The sequence below is a fragment of the Bombus vosnesenskii genome, unplaced genomic scaffold, assembly GCF_011952255.1.
Source record: "Bombus vosnesenskii isolate JDL3184/JDL3185 unplaced genomic scaffold, Bvos_JDL3184-5_v1.1 scf7180000013305, whole genome shotgun sequence".
NCBI lineage: Eukaryota > Metazoa > Arthropoda > Insecta > Hymenoptera > Apidae > Bombus > Bombus vosnesenskii.
In genome coordinates this window covers 2,728,048-2,744,275 of record NW_022882954.1, presented here as the reverse complement: position 1 = coordinate 2,744,275, position 16,228 = coordinate 2,728,048, and the positions used below count along the sequence as shown (strand labels likewise).

The 16,228-nt window shown below is 34.5% G+C and overlaps 1 protein-coding gene and 1 long non-coding RNA gene across 17 annotated transcripts in view; one reads left to right on the top strand and one right to left on the bottom strand.

Annotated features, from left to right (window-relative positions):
- Window positions 1-13,342, top strand: part of LOC117234570 (arfGAP with SH3 domain, ANK repeat and PH domain-containing protein) — a 51,945-nt gene extending 38,603 nt beyond the window's left edge. For 6 of the 14 annotated variants that reach the window (XM_033495930.1, XM_033495928.1, XM_033495927.1 and 3 more), the window contains 14 exons: window positions 1,652-1,906; window positions 2,798-2,883; window positions 3,153-3,309; window positions 3,430-3,694; window positions 3,892-4,119; window positions 4,207-4,429; window positions 4,522-4,702; window positions 4,969-5,244; window positions 5,334-5,453; window positions 5,528-5,750; window positions 5,959-6,291; window positions 6,358-6,524; window positions 7,756-7,824; window positions 10,779-13,342. In XM_033495930.1, coding sequence (XP_033351821.1) covers window positions 1,652-1,906; window positions 2,798-2,883; window positions 3,153-3,309; window positions 3,430-3,694; window positions 3,892-4,119; window positions 4,207-4,429; window positions 4,522-4,702; window positions 4,969-5,244; window positions 5,334-5,453; window positions 5,528-5,750; window positions 5,959-6,291; window positions 6,358-6,524; window positions 7,756-7,824; window positions 10,779-10,994 — 2,799 coding nt within the window. In that variant the 3' untranslated portion in view covers window positions 10,995-13,342. Of the gene's footprint in view, window positions 1-1,651; window positions 1,907-2,797; window positions 2,884-3,152; window positions 3,310-3,429; window positions 3,695-3,891; window positions 4,120-4,206; window positions 4,430-4,521; window positions 4,703-4,968; window positions 5,245-5,333; window positions 5,454-5,527; window positions 5,751-5,958; window positions 6,292-6,357; window positions 6,525-7,755; window positions 7,825-9,749; window positions 10,434-10,778 lie in introns of those variants that run through there. The other 8 variants (XM_033495934.1, XM_033495932.1, XM_033495929.1 and 5 more) reach the window with 5 other exon arrangements.
- Window positions 7,502-10,902, bottom strand: LOC117234597. Of its 3 annotated transcripts, none has more exons than XR_004493545.1 (4): window positions 10,762-10,902; window positions 10,496-10,679; window positions 8,353-8,515; window positions 7,502-8,282 (listed from the first exon to the last, which is right to left on the bottom strand). It is a non-coding gene; the product is annotated as an uncharacterized LOC117234597 (long non-coding RNA). The 3 variants fall into 3 exon arrangements; XR_004493546.1 differs by having other exon boundaries at window positions 7,502-7,855; window positions 8,081-8,282; window positions 10,496-10,783; XR_004493544.1 differs by having other exon boundaries at window positions 10,496-10,783.
- Window positions 13,343-16,228: the final 2,886 nt, after the last annotated feature.

Here is a 16,228-nt window from a genome sequence, read left to right as displayed (position 1 = left end):
TCGCCTCGGCGCTAAGTATCAGATACGCGTTCGAATTACACGCTGGGTTTTCTGAATTCTTCGAGTATCTTCAAGATATTTAGCCGTAAAAGTCAGTTCTCTTGCCAGTTGCTGAAATTTCCTACCACCTCGATTTTCATCCGACGAAATCAAATTTCCAAGCGTCTCGCTGATCTGCCTCCCAATACGCTGCTCGCGTTCTTCTTCCATTCGTCGTTTCCAAAATCAGAATCACACAATCGGCAACGAAACTCTGGAAAAATTCTCAACCTCCGGTTAGACCGATGGAAACTACGCGTTGGAGGTTCTTCGGTTCTTCTCGAAAACCATGTTCGATTAAGTATTCGATAGAAGACCAGAGCGGCTGTTTTCCATAGAGGAAAGAGCAAGTTATTCTCACCAGACTTGGAATTCGCCGCGCTAAGCCGAACACGCTCTCATCCCGTGACTAAAATTGAGCCAAATAAGTGCAATCACTGCGGCTGTATTCCGTCTGTGTACATCATCTTCTCGAGTGTGGTAATGCGTTTACCAATGCGAGGTTAAATTTCGTCTTCCAAACGAGATTCAGTCGCCATAATGCGACTAGACCATAAAAAGGGTATCGCGGGATTTTTTCATTTTCTCAAAATTGACGTTAATTTGTATCGCCGATTACAATGGCGTCGTGTCATATCGATTGAAGGTTAGGTTCGTTTATTTATTTATTCAACTTGCTATATAATTAATACATAATTGACTGTATTATTATTGCATCGTTATTTCTATTATTATTACATATTACGTAATATACAATATACAAATATTAAATTAATATAATTATGTATTCTATAGTAATACAATATATCAATATTAATTAAAATTGATATTAATTTGTATCGCCGATTACAATGGCGCCGTATCATATCGATTGAAGGTTAGGTTCGTTTATTTATTTATTCAACTTGCTATATAATTAATACATAATTGACTGTATTATCATTGCATCGTTATTTCTATTATTATTACATATTACGTAATATACAATATACAAATATTAAATTAATATAATTATGTATTCTATAGTAATACAATATATCAATATTAATTAAAATTGATATTAATTTGTATCGCCGATTACAATGGCGCCGTATCATATCGATTGAAGGTTAGGTTCGTTTATTTATTCAACTTGCTATATAATTAATACATAATTGACTGTATTATCATTGCATCGTTATTTCTATTATTATTATATATTACGTAATATACGATATACAAATATTAAATTAATATAATTATGTATTCTATAATAATACAATATATTAATATTAATACAATATTAATATAATACCATTAATAGAATTAAATTATACTAATATATTTTATTAATTAATTTTATACAATTATATTAACATAATTAATACATAATTATATTAATATAATAAATACATAATTATATTATAATTATATTAATACTAAGTTTGTAACTCTAGCGTTCTTGTATTTTACACTTCGCCTCCTCCTTTCTTTTTTTTTTCGTTTTATATATAATCTTGTCGCGTGTCTTGCGATGAATCGCCAGCGTCGAGAACGGGAAATGCCTGACGCTACCTTAAATGAAATAAATAACAAGGATAACAAGCTGTTAATCTGAAACCTCGTTGAACAGATGCAGAACATCAACAACATCGTGATGTTTCCCCTGGACTCGGTGCTGAAGGGTGATCTGCGAGGCGTGAAAGGCGACTTGAAAAGGCCGTTCGAAAAGGCGTGGAAAGATTACGAGGCTAAATACGCGAAAATCGAGAAGGAAAAGAAGCAGCACGCGAAAGAGGCTGGCCTCATTCGAACGGAAGTGACGCCGGCCGAGATCGCCGACGAGATGGAGAAGGAGAGAAGATTGTTTCAATTGCAAATGTGCGAGGTGAGGCCGCCGAAACAGATCTGCAACAGCCGACTATAATACGTTCACGTTGTATGCTTATTGCGCGACGATCGCTCTGATTTTTCTGGCCTGCGGAGCAAACCGACTCGACGAGAGAAACGCGTTCTTTTGTAATCGCTTTGGAACAAAAAAAAAAAAAAAAAGAAAAAAAAGAATAGGAAGAAAAAAGAGAAAACGAAACTTTAGACATCAGGAGCGCGTGACAAAATTTTGATGCTAAAGCTTCGATTTCGAATTTTGCGCTTTGCACGTTCGAACGAATAATCTTCTATCGCGAAATCTCGTATGATACGTGTTCGATCTTTGCCCCCGTTAGAGTTTCGAATTTCAAGCTTGTCGAATCGAATTAGTTTGCTGTCCTCGGGCTTTTAAACCGGGGACGTTCTTACAAACGAGGTTTCGCGGACGAACAAAAATTAATTCGATGAGTCACGATCGCAGATTGATGGAAACCTGGAAATTTCCAAGTAGATTGCCGCTTGTTGTTCACATGTTGCGCTGATTATGCATGCAAGGGCAAACTACAGATTAATTACTGGGAAAACAAAGACAGAACGCGAAATTATTTTTAACTGGTAGGCGCCACGTCCTTGCGTAAATTATAGTTTATTCCACCGAACGATCTTCAATTAATTCTTTCGCGTCGATTTCCAATGAATTATTCCGAGATAAGGAAGCAAGATAAAAGTAATCGTAACACGTAGGTAATTAAGGAACAAGCAAAGTAATTTCTATTTATCGATCTCGAGATATCGGCGAGGCAAGTGGTAATGTAAGATTCTGAAAATTAATATGTAAATGATCCATCCTATGTAGATGCAGATGTAAATTATGATATTCTTATATGCGTTGTGTGTTTCTGTTTCGCAGTATCTTATAAAAGTGAACGAGATCAAAACGAAGAAAGGAATTGAGCTGCTTCAGCATCTAGTCGAATATTACCATGCACAAACCAAGTAAGTGCGATATTTTGTTTAACAACGCTGTACGTAATATGATTTTTCAAGAATTACAACAAATCTCTCCAGTAACACGATTCTCAACGATACCTTTCATTCTCTGTTAGAAGCTGAATTATCTAAATTTTATTCCATGTTATATAGGAACGTCTCTTTTGAAACGTTCTTTAAATGCTCTTCTTTCTGTCTTTTAAAATCGTTGAAAATCAACTAGAAAAGAAAATCGGATAGCCTTTTACGTTTTACATCGTTTCTGTGTTCTACAGTTACTTTCAAGACGGCCTAAAAACCATCGAACACTTTGGTTCGTACGTGGCTGACCTGAGCGTGAAATTGCAAAAGATCAGGCAAACGCAAGACGAGGAGAGAAGGCGACTAACAGAACTGAGGAATCTCCTTAGAAGCTCAGGTTGCGACAAAGAGGTAAATTAGCCAATTTCCATAGGATATTCGCGTATCCTGTTGGTCCATTGGAATAGCAATTTATATAAATGTTTAATGTATCGTATCAACAATTGTCATATATCATTATGCGATTTCCAGTTGAACGTAAACGCGAATGCAGGATATTCGCTTCACCAGCTGCAAGGAGATAAGCAACACGGCGTTACCAGGTCCGGGCATCTTCTGAAGAAAAGCGAAGGAAAAATGAGGAGAGTTTGGCAAAAGAGACGCTGCGCGGTTCAAGCCGAAGGCTATCTAGATATCTGTCACGCGGACGAGAATAAACCACCGACGAGAGTGAATTTATTAACCTGTCAAATCAAGCTAGTACCGGATGACAAACGGGGTTTCGATCTCATTAGTTGTAAGTTGAACTGTTAAGCTATCGACGATGAGGTTTCAAGGCGAAATTTTCAACGATCCTAAATGCATATCTAATATCCATAAGCGTTTGGACACCTCGTGTTCGGATATCGTTACACAAATAATTCAAAATATAACGAAATATATTTGTACTTATACTTGATTGATATATCTGTAGCTGATGTTCGTTCGTTGCAGACAACAGGACGTATCACTTTCAAGCGGAAGACGAAGCAGACCAGAGAGCGTGGATGTCCGTTTTGGTAAACTGCAAGGAACGTGCCCTGCTTCGAGCATTCGACGCCAGTGGTAAGGCAGAGGCTGGCACAGGAAATCCAAGTTTAGTCGAACTTCAACAGGCTGTAATACGATGTGTCATGAGGTTACCTGGAAACGATCAATGCTGCGACTGTTCATCGCAAAATGGTAAATTTTGTATATAGTATCCATGAACATGATTCAGCGATGATCTGTAAAAATATAAAACTAATGGGGCCCTTCTCTGTTCGATAGATGCTACGTGGCTCTCTACAAATTTTGGCATAATCGTATGCATAGAATGTAGCGGAATTCACCGGGACTTAGGAGTGCACATATCCAGAATACAGTCCTTAACGTTAGACAACGTTGGCACTGCTCAATTACTTCTTGCACGGCACATGACCAATCAGGCGTTTAACGAAGTGATGGAAGCTACATTGCATCATAATCACAAGCCAACGCCAACTTCAACGATGTATGTGCGAGCCAGATTTATTTGAATTTATATCAGTATGAATTTTCATATAGTTTCTCTGTGATTAAACGTGTTTCATTCGTGTGATTTAGGGAAGAAAGATACGAATTTATAAGAGCCAAGTACGTGGATAAGAGATACGTGATGAACACTTGTGCAGATGAACGAGATCTCCTTTCTGATTTGGAACACGCCGTTAATAATCGCGACCTGCAACAACTTCTGCAAGTCTATGCTGAAAACGTAGATTTAGCAGCACCCTTGCCTACCTCGGTACGATTTTTTTAATCGAATTGAAAGTGAAAAATAAAAGATGCGAAAACATGGAATGTAAAAAAAATAGAATGGAATTTATTTATATAAAAAAATGAGCTCGTATTAAAAATTTATCAAACCTCGAATACGACAATACAATTGCATTAGAATGAATAAATCTGTCATTCAAAAATCTCTCATAAAAACAACTTGTTCCAATCAATGTTAATAATTCCAAAAATTATAACTTGTCAGGACTTATATTGTACGTTGTTTTCCTGTAGGATCTGGGCGAGACGGCTTTACATTTAGCGATTCTACGCGAAATGGGAAACAGTTTACATATTATAGATTTCCTAGTGCAGAATATGTCGACGGGTGGTATAGATAGGACTACGATCGACGGAGAAACAGCGTTACATCTTTGTGCACGACACGACAGAGCAGAAGCGATGAAGCTGTTACTACGGGCAGGCGCTGATCCAACACACCGAAATAAACAGGATAAAACCCCGCTTGACATTGCTCAGGAAATGGGACATCACACATGTAAAGAACTGGTAACGCATCAAACAATTGCCATCTAATTTGTATAACAATATCGTACGTATGTACACACAATAACAGTTAACTGTTTCATTGTCCTCAGTTGAGTCATGCTCTACAAAGACAGAAAACATTGTTTGATAATGTTAACATCGATTGGAATCTTTCACACGACGAAGGATCTACTGATTTTTCTGACGATGAAACGATAATAGAAGACAGGGTATGTTTAAAGAATAATAAGGCTAGAAGTTATTGAAATCATTTGTTTTAACAATTCGTGCGCGTTTGTTTTAGAATGGCTGTTTAACACCTGAAAAGAAGTCTCGCAGTAGGCCGCCTTCTTATGTAGGCGGTGGTGGTAGTGGTGGTGGTACCGGATCGGGAGATTCACCAGTGACTTTACGTAGTCGAAGTAGCACTTGCGATAGCCTGCAAAGCGGTTCTTCTCCAAGTTCCTCGACAAATAGACAACAAATGCCCCCACCACCACCACCTCAATCGAGGAAACCTGTTGTTGGTATGATATCGTATTAAATTAATATTGAATTAGCATTGAATACGGTGCAGATATTGTTAGTTCAAAGAGTCGAGCCAAACAGAATCGATCGTGTGATATTTGCCGTGGTTTCGCGCCGTTCTCTTCTATTTTAATCTATTTCATAGTAGCTATTGTATATTACACTTTCACCTGTAAATTGTGGATTAGAATCTTATTGCTTTTTCAGTACCTGCTCCCATGGCTCCAGATATTTCGGTCAATATTCATGGATCACTGAAGAAGCGTGTAGCGCCGCCACCACCACCGGCCGGAAGTACAGGTGGTATACCTTCCTCTCATTACGGTACTCTACCTTCGTCCGCGTCTTTAGCAGCGTCAACGCATAGCCGTACAACGAGCGAACCGATCTTAGCTGGGCATTCTTTACATACTCTACCACATGCGTTAAATACATTAAACAGTCAGCATCATAAAAGATCGCCCAGTGGAGATTCTTCAACGGGACACGGTGCGTTTGAAAATTCACGCAAACTCCTCTACGAACTGCCGTCTAGTTCGGGTAAATTTGGAACCTTCCCATCCAATCTGTTCCCCAAGTTTATTCGGTTTTCTCTGTTATCGTTAGGTACGGACAAAGTAAACAGCTCGACGCTCCAGAGGCCGAGGAATCCTCCACCTCCAGCCCCATCCGGTATCAATTCGTCCAGATTGAGCAACGGACGTAGCAGTGAATCATTAAGCTCTATGTGTTCGGATCATGGTTTGGGTAATCCCATTCCGCCTCCACGTAAGGTAAGTTCACATCTTAGATTTAGCTTTATAAAGATTTAAAGTGACTCACGGAAGTATTCGAACATTTCTAGAAATGTTTTATGTATACAAAAGATTTTGAAATCTCTATAACGAGACACGATTGTCGCGATTATATTGGCACAATTTGAAACAGATAAGGAAATTTATATATAAGAAGTTATAAGATATATATTGGAAGCATATTCATAAGAATATTCTATGATCTGTGATCGGATACTTTTGCGAGTGACTGTATGTACGAAAATAGAGAAAATAGGAAAATAGGATGACGGGTATCTTTTTTTAAAAAAAGGAACTATAAAAATATCGAATTAAGGAAATCGAGGAATAACTTATCTTTTTTTTTTATTATTTTTTACTATGTATTGCGAGTCCATTGAAATATTATTTCACGCTAAGGCGAATAATGTTTTATTTGTATTTTATTTGGCGCATATCAGACATCGATGCTGGTAGATATCTAATATATCCTTTTAAAGCCATGTGTATGTACATACATCCGTTTATACGTGAAAATCGTTCATGTTAATATTAACGTATCACGCTAACTACGGAGATATTAACACAATGTTATTCCTACCACTGACCCATGTAGTACTTAACCAGATAGCTTCTCCTCGATTCTTGTTTTTAAGAACTTTTGGTACTCTGCATATCATACTAACTACACATGTACACCCGTGATTTAATATTCTCATTTATATACATATTATGTCTATCTCTCATTCACGAATCAAATGCTCATTACACCTCACCAATGTTGAACCTTTGCGAAGTGATTCACATTTGTTCCTATGTTTGCATAAATCATAAATCATTAATTCATGTCATTTCAAAAAATAACCAGAGTAAAATATTTCAAAGTCTAATATAATAAATACTAATCTTATCAAGAAATTTTGCTATATTTAACGACGCCATATAAAATTGTAGTATATCATTAATGAATCAAGAAATATTAAAGAACTGAAAATTTTATTAACAAATGTCTATCCTTACAAGGGAAGTTAACAAACGACAATTAGCATAACAAGTAAATCTTTCTTATCAAAGTGTTATTTGAAGATTGAAAAGGCAAACAAGATATTTTCCACAGAAAAAATCGAGACACATGCCCCTTTTCTTTTCAAAATATCAAATTGGTGATTAGACACTGCATGTATCTCAAAGACAGTGCTTTATGGTTTGTTATTAACCATTGTTGGTACAGCGAAGGGACCGGGCCAGGCTAGAGAGCTACGCTGAGGAGCCTTCATCTTTGCTCCCAAATCTGAATCTGGTAAACATCAGCCATCCCACATTACTACCTGCTACACTTGAAATGTTTATTATGAATCGTATGCAATACTCTAATTTAAAAAGACTAACGCAAAAATTAAAACGTCAGGACAGCCAAAATAGCTCAATTATAGAAATGAAACGTTAGCAAATATGTCATTTGCTATCATTATCATTTATTTCTTTGTATATCTCGTTTATTAGTTTATTATTATTATTTACTCAGATATATTTACGTACTTGTATATATTATGTACCTTGGTAATATTGCATATGTATTTCAAAAATGATACAATTCAAACAAGCTTTTCAGGAAAAGCGACTTTAATTAAAATAATAAAAATGATAACGCGAAAGCATTATTGGATGTTCCTTTCAAGTGTAGTAACACTTTGCATGATCAGTCGTGCTATCCGTAACCATCGTTCTTTCATGTCAATGCTTTTGGTATTATCTCTTCTAAAAACATGATCTCACTAAGTTTTGTTCCATTTAATTCATCATAATTTTGTATCGTGATCGTACTTACATAGTTTTGACAGTTCTGTTCGATTTCCGATCGAGTTATTTCATTTCCTGGACTTCTGCTATATTTACGAGTCTAATCATTTCTGGCAATAAAATGTTTTGTGTGATTAGGACATCTGGTCGTTAACATGATTCTGCCAGCAAACGACCATGCTTTCCCGATCCTAATTGTGAATGTAACATTTACGTTAATCGAAACTCCTGGGACTGTGTGTGCTTTAGAACTTAATTTGCGCATGAAATTGTCCCGAATTTGTGTTTGATAATAGCACTTGAACGCACTGAACCCGTTAAGTTATTCTAACGTAATATTACCCTCGTAAGCTTGCAAAGTGGATGAAATTAGTGGCAAGGTTAATGGCTACTATCTTACATAGTACAGAAGCCATGCCATAATCATCTACCACTTTGTTACTAACAATCTTATTAATAGCTTAAATTTGACAATTGTAAATTATTTCTAACAGGTATGAAATTGATGTGTATTATTGGAAATTCTAGTTCACTAAAAATAGAGCATTTGATAAACAGCAATAAGCAAACTATAGAGAGATTAGATTTAAGAATATCATATTTCATATTCGAAAGAATATAAATATTATGTAATTATTTTTTATTTACATTATGTAATTAGAAATTTGTATAATAATTATTTCTAGCAAAGAATGTAAATATTATATAATTATTTTTTATTTACATTATGTAATTAGAAATCTGTATAACAATTATTTCTAGCAAAGAATGTAAATATTATATAATTATTTTTTATTTACATTATGTAATTAGAAATTTGTATAATAATTATTTCTAGCAAAGAAACATAATTAAGAGGTACATTAGTTATATAATTAGATAGTACTTAAATTATGTTACAAATTTATTATAAAAGAGCTGTATTATCTTTATAAATTTACAGACAGACATATCACAACACATTGCGTACACCTAAGAAATGTGCTGCTTTTCTATTTTGTTTTATTAAATGCTATTTGCTTGCTACATTTCAGATAATTGAATCTGAATAATACAGCTTATATTTTGCAACAGACATTCCTGCAAAGGAATCGTGAAATGTACTTGCTAAGTGCCTGTGAAAATTTAAGATAGTTTCAGTCCATTGTAATGCAGCTTCAGTATGTTGCAATGAAAGCATTTTGCATGTCAAAATGCAAACAGAAGAGCAGAGGAATTATTGATCAGTAAAAGTAGATTGTGAAAAGTTGGCTTCATATAGTTTATAGTTCATTTTATGTTATCATTTCAGTCTCATTATTCCTCCATTTCTGAACGAATAGTTTTTATTTAAATCAATTTGTGAACAATCATATCTAAAAAAATGTTTAATCTACTGCTAATATGTTTTATTTAAATGTATCAATAAAAAAATTATTTTTGTAGGTATGAATATTCATATTTAACATTGTTTGTTAAGATGAAACAAGCAAACATGAAGGAGCACATATTTTAATAACGCCATATTAACAATGTATACTATTTATGAAAATATTTGTTATAAAATCTTGAGCTGATTAAGTACTGTAAGAATAAGGTATGCGAATATTGGTTTGTAAAAAATCTGACTGTATTCATGTGATATGAACAATTGATGTATAGATACTCGTTAATTTGCAAAAAAAATATTACAAGGTATCATATTTTTCTTATTAGAATCATAAGTGCTTTTCATCTTTTAAGGATATTAGTTACACTTGTATGAATATTAAAAGTATTTCTTACCGGTACAAGATATATTCTTGCATTCTCCAATAATGTTTATTAATACAATTTATCGATATAATTACTATCATTGTGTAAACAATAACTAGCATTTAATTTAACTTCAGAAAATATGAGCATCAATGAAAGAAGATTAATAACATTTATTCTAAAATTTTGTTTAATTATCGAGTATCTACAGAAACAAACGTCTTAATCTTTATCTCTATCTATAAAAATAAAAATAATCCTTTTACAAAAGCAAATAATTGGAACAGAACACTGTACGCAATGTGTTGGTCTCCTACCACAGATTCTTCAAAATCTAGTTTCCTCCATGCATGATATCCACTACAATGTAAAAAAGAACGAAAAAAAAAACCCACCAAATCAATTAGGAAATAAAGAAAAAATAAAAGTTTACTTACTTATGCACGATCTGCATAGAGTCTTGTCAAAAAGCTATCCTCTTTCTCTTTCTTCCACTTCTAGAATTTCCAATTTAACTATCCTTGCGATCCAAGGAAGCATTCTTCGCATTGTTCTCGATCTTGACTCGCGATCTCGATGCTCGTGAGTTCGTTAAAGAGTGCTTGCTTCGTCCATGGAAGACTAAAAAAGAAAGAAAAACGCACAAAAATGGACATATGTCCATATCTCTTTCGTCCATACAGTTAACCATTCGATGGCTAACCATGGTCTTCCTTTTAGCCAACTTCGTCGACCCTAAGCGGTCTGCGACGCTGTCGAGCCTTGTACGACTGCGAAGCGGACAACGAGGACGAATTATCGTTCCGCGAAGGCGAGGTGATCATCGTGACGAATGAGCAAACTGACGACGACAACTGGATGGAAGGTGCCCTCGAAAGAGCGCCTGAAAGGAGGGGAATGTTCCCGATCAGTTTCGTGCACATGCTGCAAGATTAACATTCGGTAAGCCTGAACTCGTTGGCAAGTGTCTCCAGTACTGCCAGCTCCGTGAGCGTTGCTAGTCTCGGCAGAAGGTCTTGGTTGAGAAAACCAAAGGATTGAAGATGAAGGATCGGGCGTTTGTCTGGCGATTGTTTAAAAATCGTCGATTTCACGATGTCCATTCTTTTGGCACTTCTTCTCTATGTTTCTACAACACACTTGTAGGCCTCGAACTTTTGTACACGAAGTTATTATCGTTCGAACTAAACACGCGAGTGTAGAAAGTGCTTCGGAAATAGGTAGCTTTAGTGCGGTATTCTAACCTCCTTAAGAATAAACCTAATCATAACCTAACCCTAAGAATGAAAGAAGATCACTAGAATATAGATCTAGGAACTCTTCCTTTCTGGAATATAAATGATTTCCGTCTGCAAAAATACACGCATCGCACCGACGTTTTCAGAGACATGCAAAAATTCCAGGTGTATTCTGAATTTTTTCTTGCGCAGAAATAATCCAGATTTTTAGTATTATCACGCTATCAATAGTATTACTATCTTTCTCCCCATTTCTGAAGCACCACGTATACTATGAACTCGTTCGATCTGTTGTTCGACCCGAACAATATTCGGTATCCTAACTGCGTTTCCACTTGAACAAACATACATAATCGAGTGTGTACTTTTGTCACAAATAGTAGTTCGCTCGAACGTAGAAACGTGCTTAAGAAGGTAAATCATAGCCACGCTATGTACTAATGTGGAACGAATCAAATTAATTCACTGTGTATCGTTTGGTTCCACTGGGATAAATTGACTCGGTTGGACATGTCGGACCTGTTTCTGGTTCAGTTTTTGGAGGTTACATGGAATTTGAAATAGTTTCTTAGCTTGTAGATGACAATCAGCTTGAAATTACTTCGTAGACACATATTGATTTTCTGAAATGGAGATTTTGACATTTGAATAATGTAGAAAACAGGAAAATAAACGAAGAAACTTTTTTAAAGATGTTTGTCTACGTCTGAGAGGAGGGGTAGAGTTTGATGACTCTTATGGAAAGAAATATCGTTTAATTAGGAGAAGAACAATTTGAAAAAGATGGGGTTTGTCTTCGAGAGTGATTTAGAAACATCACGGAGAGTAGCTGCTATAGCCTGAACAAAATCAATTGGCTTTTTCAAAGCCACCGGGAGAAACCCCCGCTATTTAGCTGTTATGCAAATTGACTCAGGAAAAATAATCTGCAAATGTCCATTCAATTTTAATCATATTGTATTTAAAAACAACAGAAGCGCGTAGTAAAGCTGCAAAAAAGGTATAAAACGGTAAAAGAATTATTTAAAGGAATTATTTTATAAAGTGAAATGCACTAAAGCAAAAGCTTGAACAAAATTGAAGCTATAAAGAAAGTTGGTATAGTGAAAGTTTATGCTAGTAGTATAGTTAACTTAAGGTATTTAATGTAATTACGGTAAGGATGATATATTGGAATAAAATTATAATTGGTATGTATAGAAGAAGAAAAGTATATTAGAGTTGTATTTTTTTTAATAATCTCATTGCAATTGGGTTAAAGAAGATTTTAGAAATCCAATTGACATTGTTCAGACTATTAGCCTCGATACTTCATGTGCTGTATCAAAACGTGCCTACTCGAGTCGGATATTCAAGCGTGAAGGAAACGTGTCTTTGACGATTCTACAATTCTAGAAATGCAAAGAATTTCGATAAATGAAATGCATTCAGTGCCAGAAGAAGAAGAACGTAACATGACTATTAATTGTTTCGAGCAAGACGTCGAAATCGAAGACTGGATCGATTCGCGGTTCTGAAGACCGACGGTAAACAAACATAAAATGTGATATAAGATATATTTCAGTATAAATTATTAGTATTACGAATCGGATTTAACAAATAAAAGAAGAATTCGGTACATTAATAAAATGGCGCTGTCGTGCATGTTAATCAAGGCAGAGCGCTGCGATCGGCAAGTCCATCGTAAATTACATTAATTCGTTCGTAACTGATTAGAACTAAGAGGATACCGGTTTATCTTGCTGCTAATTATTATCGATTGTATTACGTAAAACCAGCAGGTATATTCGATCGGAATAAAAAGTAGACTGCGGATGTTTATACAATTTTGTATCTTTATGGACATTTTTGATATTTCTGCAGTCCTCACAAACGAAAATGTTGTAAAATGGGAAATCACGGAAAATAAACATTCCTCGTCATCCCTCTCCCTCTAATCTCTTCATCTGCACTCTGGAATCTTAAATTTCCCAAAAACGAGTAAACGTCCGCAGTCTGGAGTCACGTTCGGTAAATGTGCACAATTTCGTCTATACAGAGCCAAACATAAAAAGCGAAAAAAAATAAATGTATGCGTGCGTGCGTGCATGTGTGTATGCGTGCAGTCATAAGGAGAACAAAAGCAGAAGGGAAAATACAGAGTTTGATCTGTTACCTGTTGCATGTCTTAAATATCTGGCGCACATTTCTACTCTGTACTGCCAATGCTGAGTATACTCTATTATACAGTCGCGTTTCAGGCGAGTGAAACGAAAAGGAAAATCATAGAAAAAATTTCCGTGAAATAGACGCAACGAGTGGCGTCGATCGTTATAGAAGATATAATATAAACTTAGGATGTCAAAAAGAAAAAGAAAAAAAACAGAGAGGCGTTCATCTCCATAAGAAAAGAAACGATGTGACATTAAAATATTGCATGACACCGATAGTATTATTAGCGTATTCGACTCTTAACAATCACGTGGTTACGAGCGTATGTACATTTTTGTAATGCCATATTATTTGTTAGTAAATATATATATATATATACACAATATATATATATATATATTGTGAAATAGAATTATGAAATTAGAGATTTATTAGTCATTAAGTATATATAGTATAAATATATATATATATATATATATGTATATATATATATATATATATTTATAATGAGATGAAAAGGAGGAGCATAAAAGAAAGGACAGAGTAATGAAGCCAAGCATGTGCTGCGATTTAATCGAGATTTATGCGCCAGAAGCGAATTGAAATTTTTATTTGTTACATATTTTTGCTTGAAACACTCTGAGACACATACGAGACCAAAGAAAACATTTTCTCGCGAGCGAGAGGGGAACCGTTAACGCTGTCTAGCTCAATCTTGCGTAAAAGTGGACTGTAATTTTCTTTCTTTTTTCTTTTTTTCTAAGCAAGTGTAAATTTTTACTATCCACTTTACTTCTGACACTGAACCGTGTGCTCGCCTTTTATTTTGTTTCTCTCTCTCTCTCTCTTTCTCTCTCTCTCTCTCTCTATCTCCCTCTCTCTTTTTGTATTTAAAATGTTTAACCGGGAAACGTCACCAAATAAATATATATAATTATACACGTATGTTATGTGACTGATGTGCTATTTATGGATTCTGTACTCGTATCGGTTCAAACGAAAAGGAACCACGAAGAAGCCGCAAAGCGTGAAATCAGTGATCGATAAGGGACTGTGGTCCGTTGCCTAGTCGAAATCGGGATATTATTTATGTTTCTTTTTTTCTTTTCCTCCTTCGATAGCGAGACTTTTGCTTTGTATTGAAATTCAAATTTGAATGTATTTGTGATCGTCCGTACATATTTACAATTATTTCACGAATCGAAGATCTACGATGTTAATAATATATAATAAAACAAAATATAATTTTAAATAGCGGAATGGCAATGACATTATTTTTTACGAAGTATTCTCGAATTTATATTGTTTATAATATTACTTTTTGGATTGATATTCGCTTATATAAAAAAAAGTGAAATTAATAACTCAGTATAATCCATGAGTTTTTATATAAATTCTTTTACGAAAGAATTTAGAAATTAATCAAAACAAAATATATATATATATATAATAATAATAAGATAAAGAATAAGGTTAATTTGAAAGGATGAATAAATTATTTGGAAATTCACCTGAAAAATAAAAAAAATTAAGTTATTTCAAACATGTTATTCTTTGTTATTATAAACTACAAAGTAGAGTACTCGGAATGATATTATTTTCTATATATAATTACATGGTAGGCTCGCAACGTTTTACTGTTTTACTTGATCAAAACGGTCGAAAGTTTTATATGTATGTATAAACAGCTCCTGTTAAGCAGCTAAAAAATACGTCGTTAATTAATAAACTTAATTAATGCGCTGTTTATGTGAGAGTATTACGAGAATGACGATCAACGTGTTTCCAATAAACCCATGAAACTTTACCTTGTAAAAAAATGGCATCGCTTCTTCACTTAATCTTTTTCCAAACACTGTATATGATAAACAATAAATATTTATAACAAATATAAACAATAGGTCATCGCTTAGGAGTTATTCAGCGGATAATTCAAAGTGATAGTTGTTAAACGAAAATGAAAAATTTCGTCACTATCTTGCGTTTGCATCGATGATACTTTCAGAAAATATACGCTCTCGATGAGAGTAGCAAACGAAAGATCTTTTGAAAAACAGGGTTAGACACAACAAATCTTAAGTCATGTCGCTGTGTAATGCCAATCTGTAATAAAAGAATAAAAGTAAAAGAAGTAAAGAAAACAATCTGATCTACAGACTGCAGATTTTTATGCAATCTTTTGAGAATACCATTGAAGAAATAGAAACTTGTTACAATATCAGTAAGAAAATAGAAAATTGTTTTACATACCTGTCAAGTGTTATTTAGAAAGCACCGTATGCCCTGCATCATAAGTATTTGAACACTTGATGTAATCCAATCAAGACATTGATGTATATTTCTGTTATATTTTCAACATTATGATACAAGAATCTTGTATTTTTTCCTGTAAATGAGATTAAATGTTCTTCTACATTGAAACTGACACAAGGAATATGCCTACATCGATTAAAGTCCATATTTATCTCTGATAAATAGCTGACACCACATAAAATCTGTATGAACCTTCAAGTATAGTTGTAAACGCACATTCAACTCATTCTAAAATCTCAACGCTGACAATGTGGATATACTGAAATAATAATACATAAGTCATGTAAGTTAGGTGTTTCCATAGAAACAATTTTCATCCAACTCCAATTTCTAATATTTATTAACTATTGTTTTGAACAACATCCACTAACTGTTATATGTATCCTTGTGCAATTCTGCACTTTTAAATTTCCACCATAAATGCATAAGAATCTACAGTCTACTAATCCGTTTAGCATTAAGCTGCCT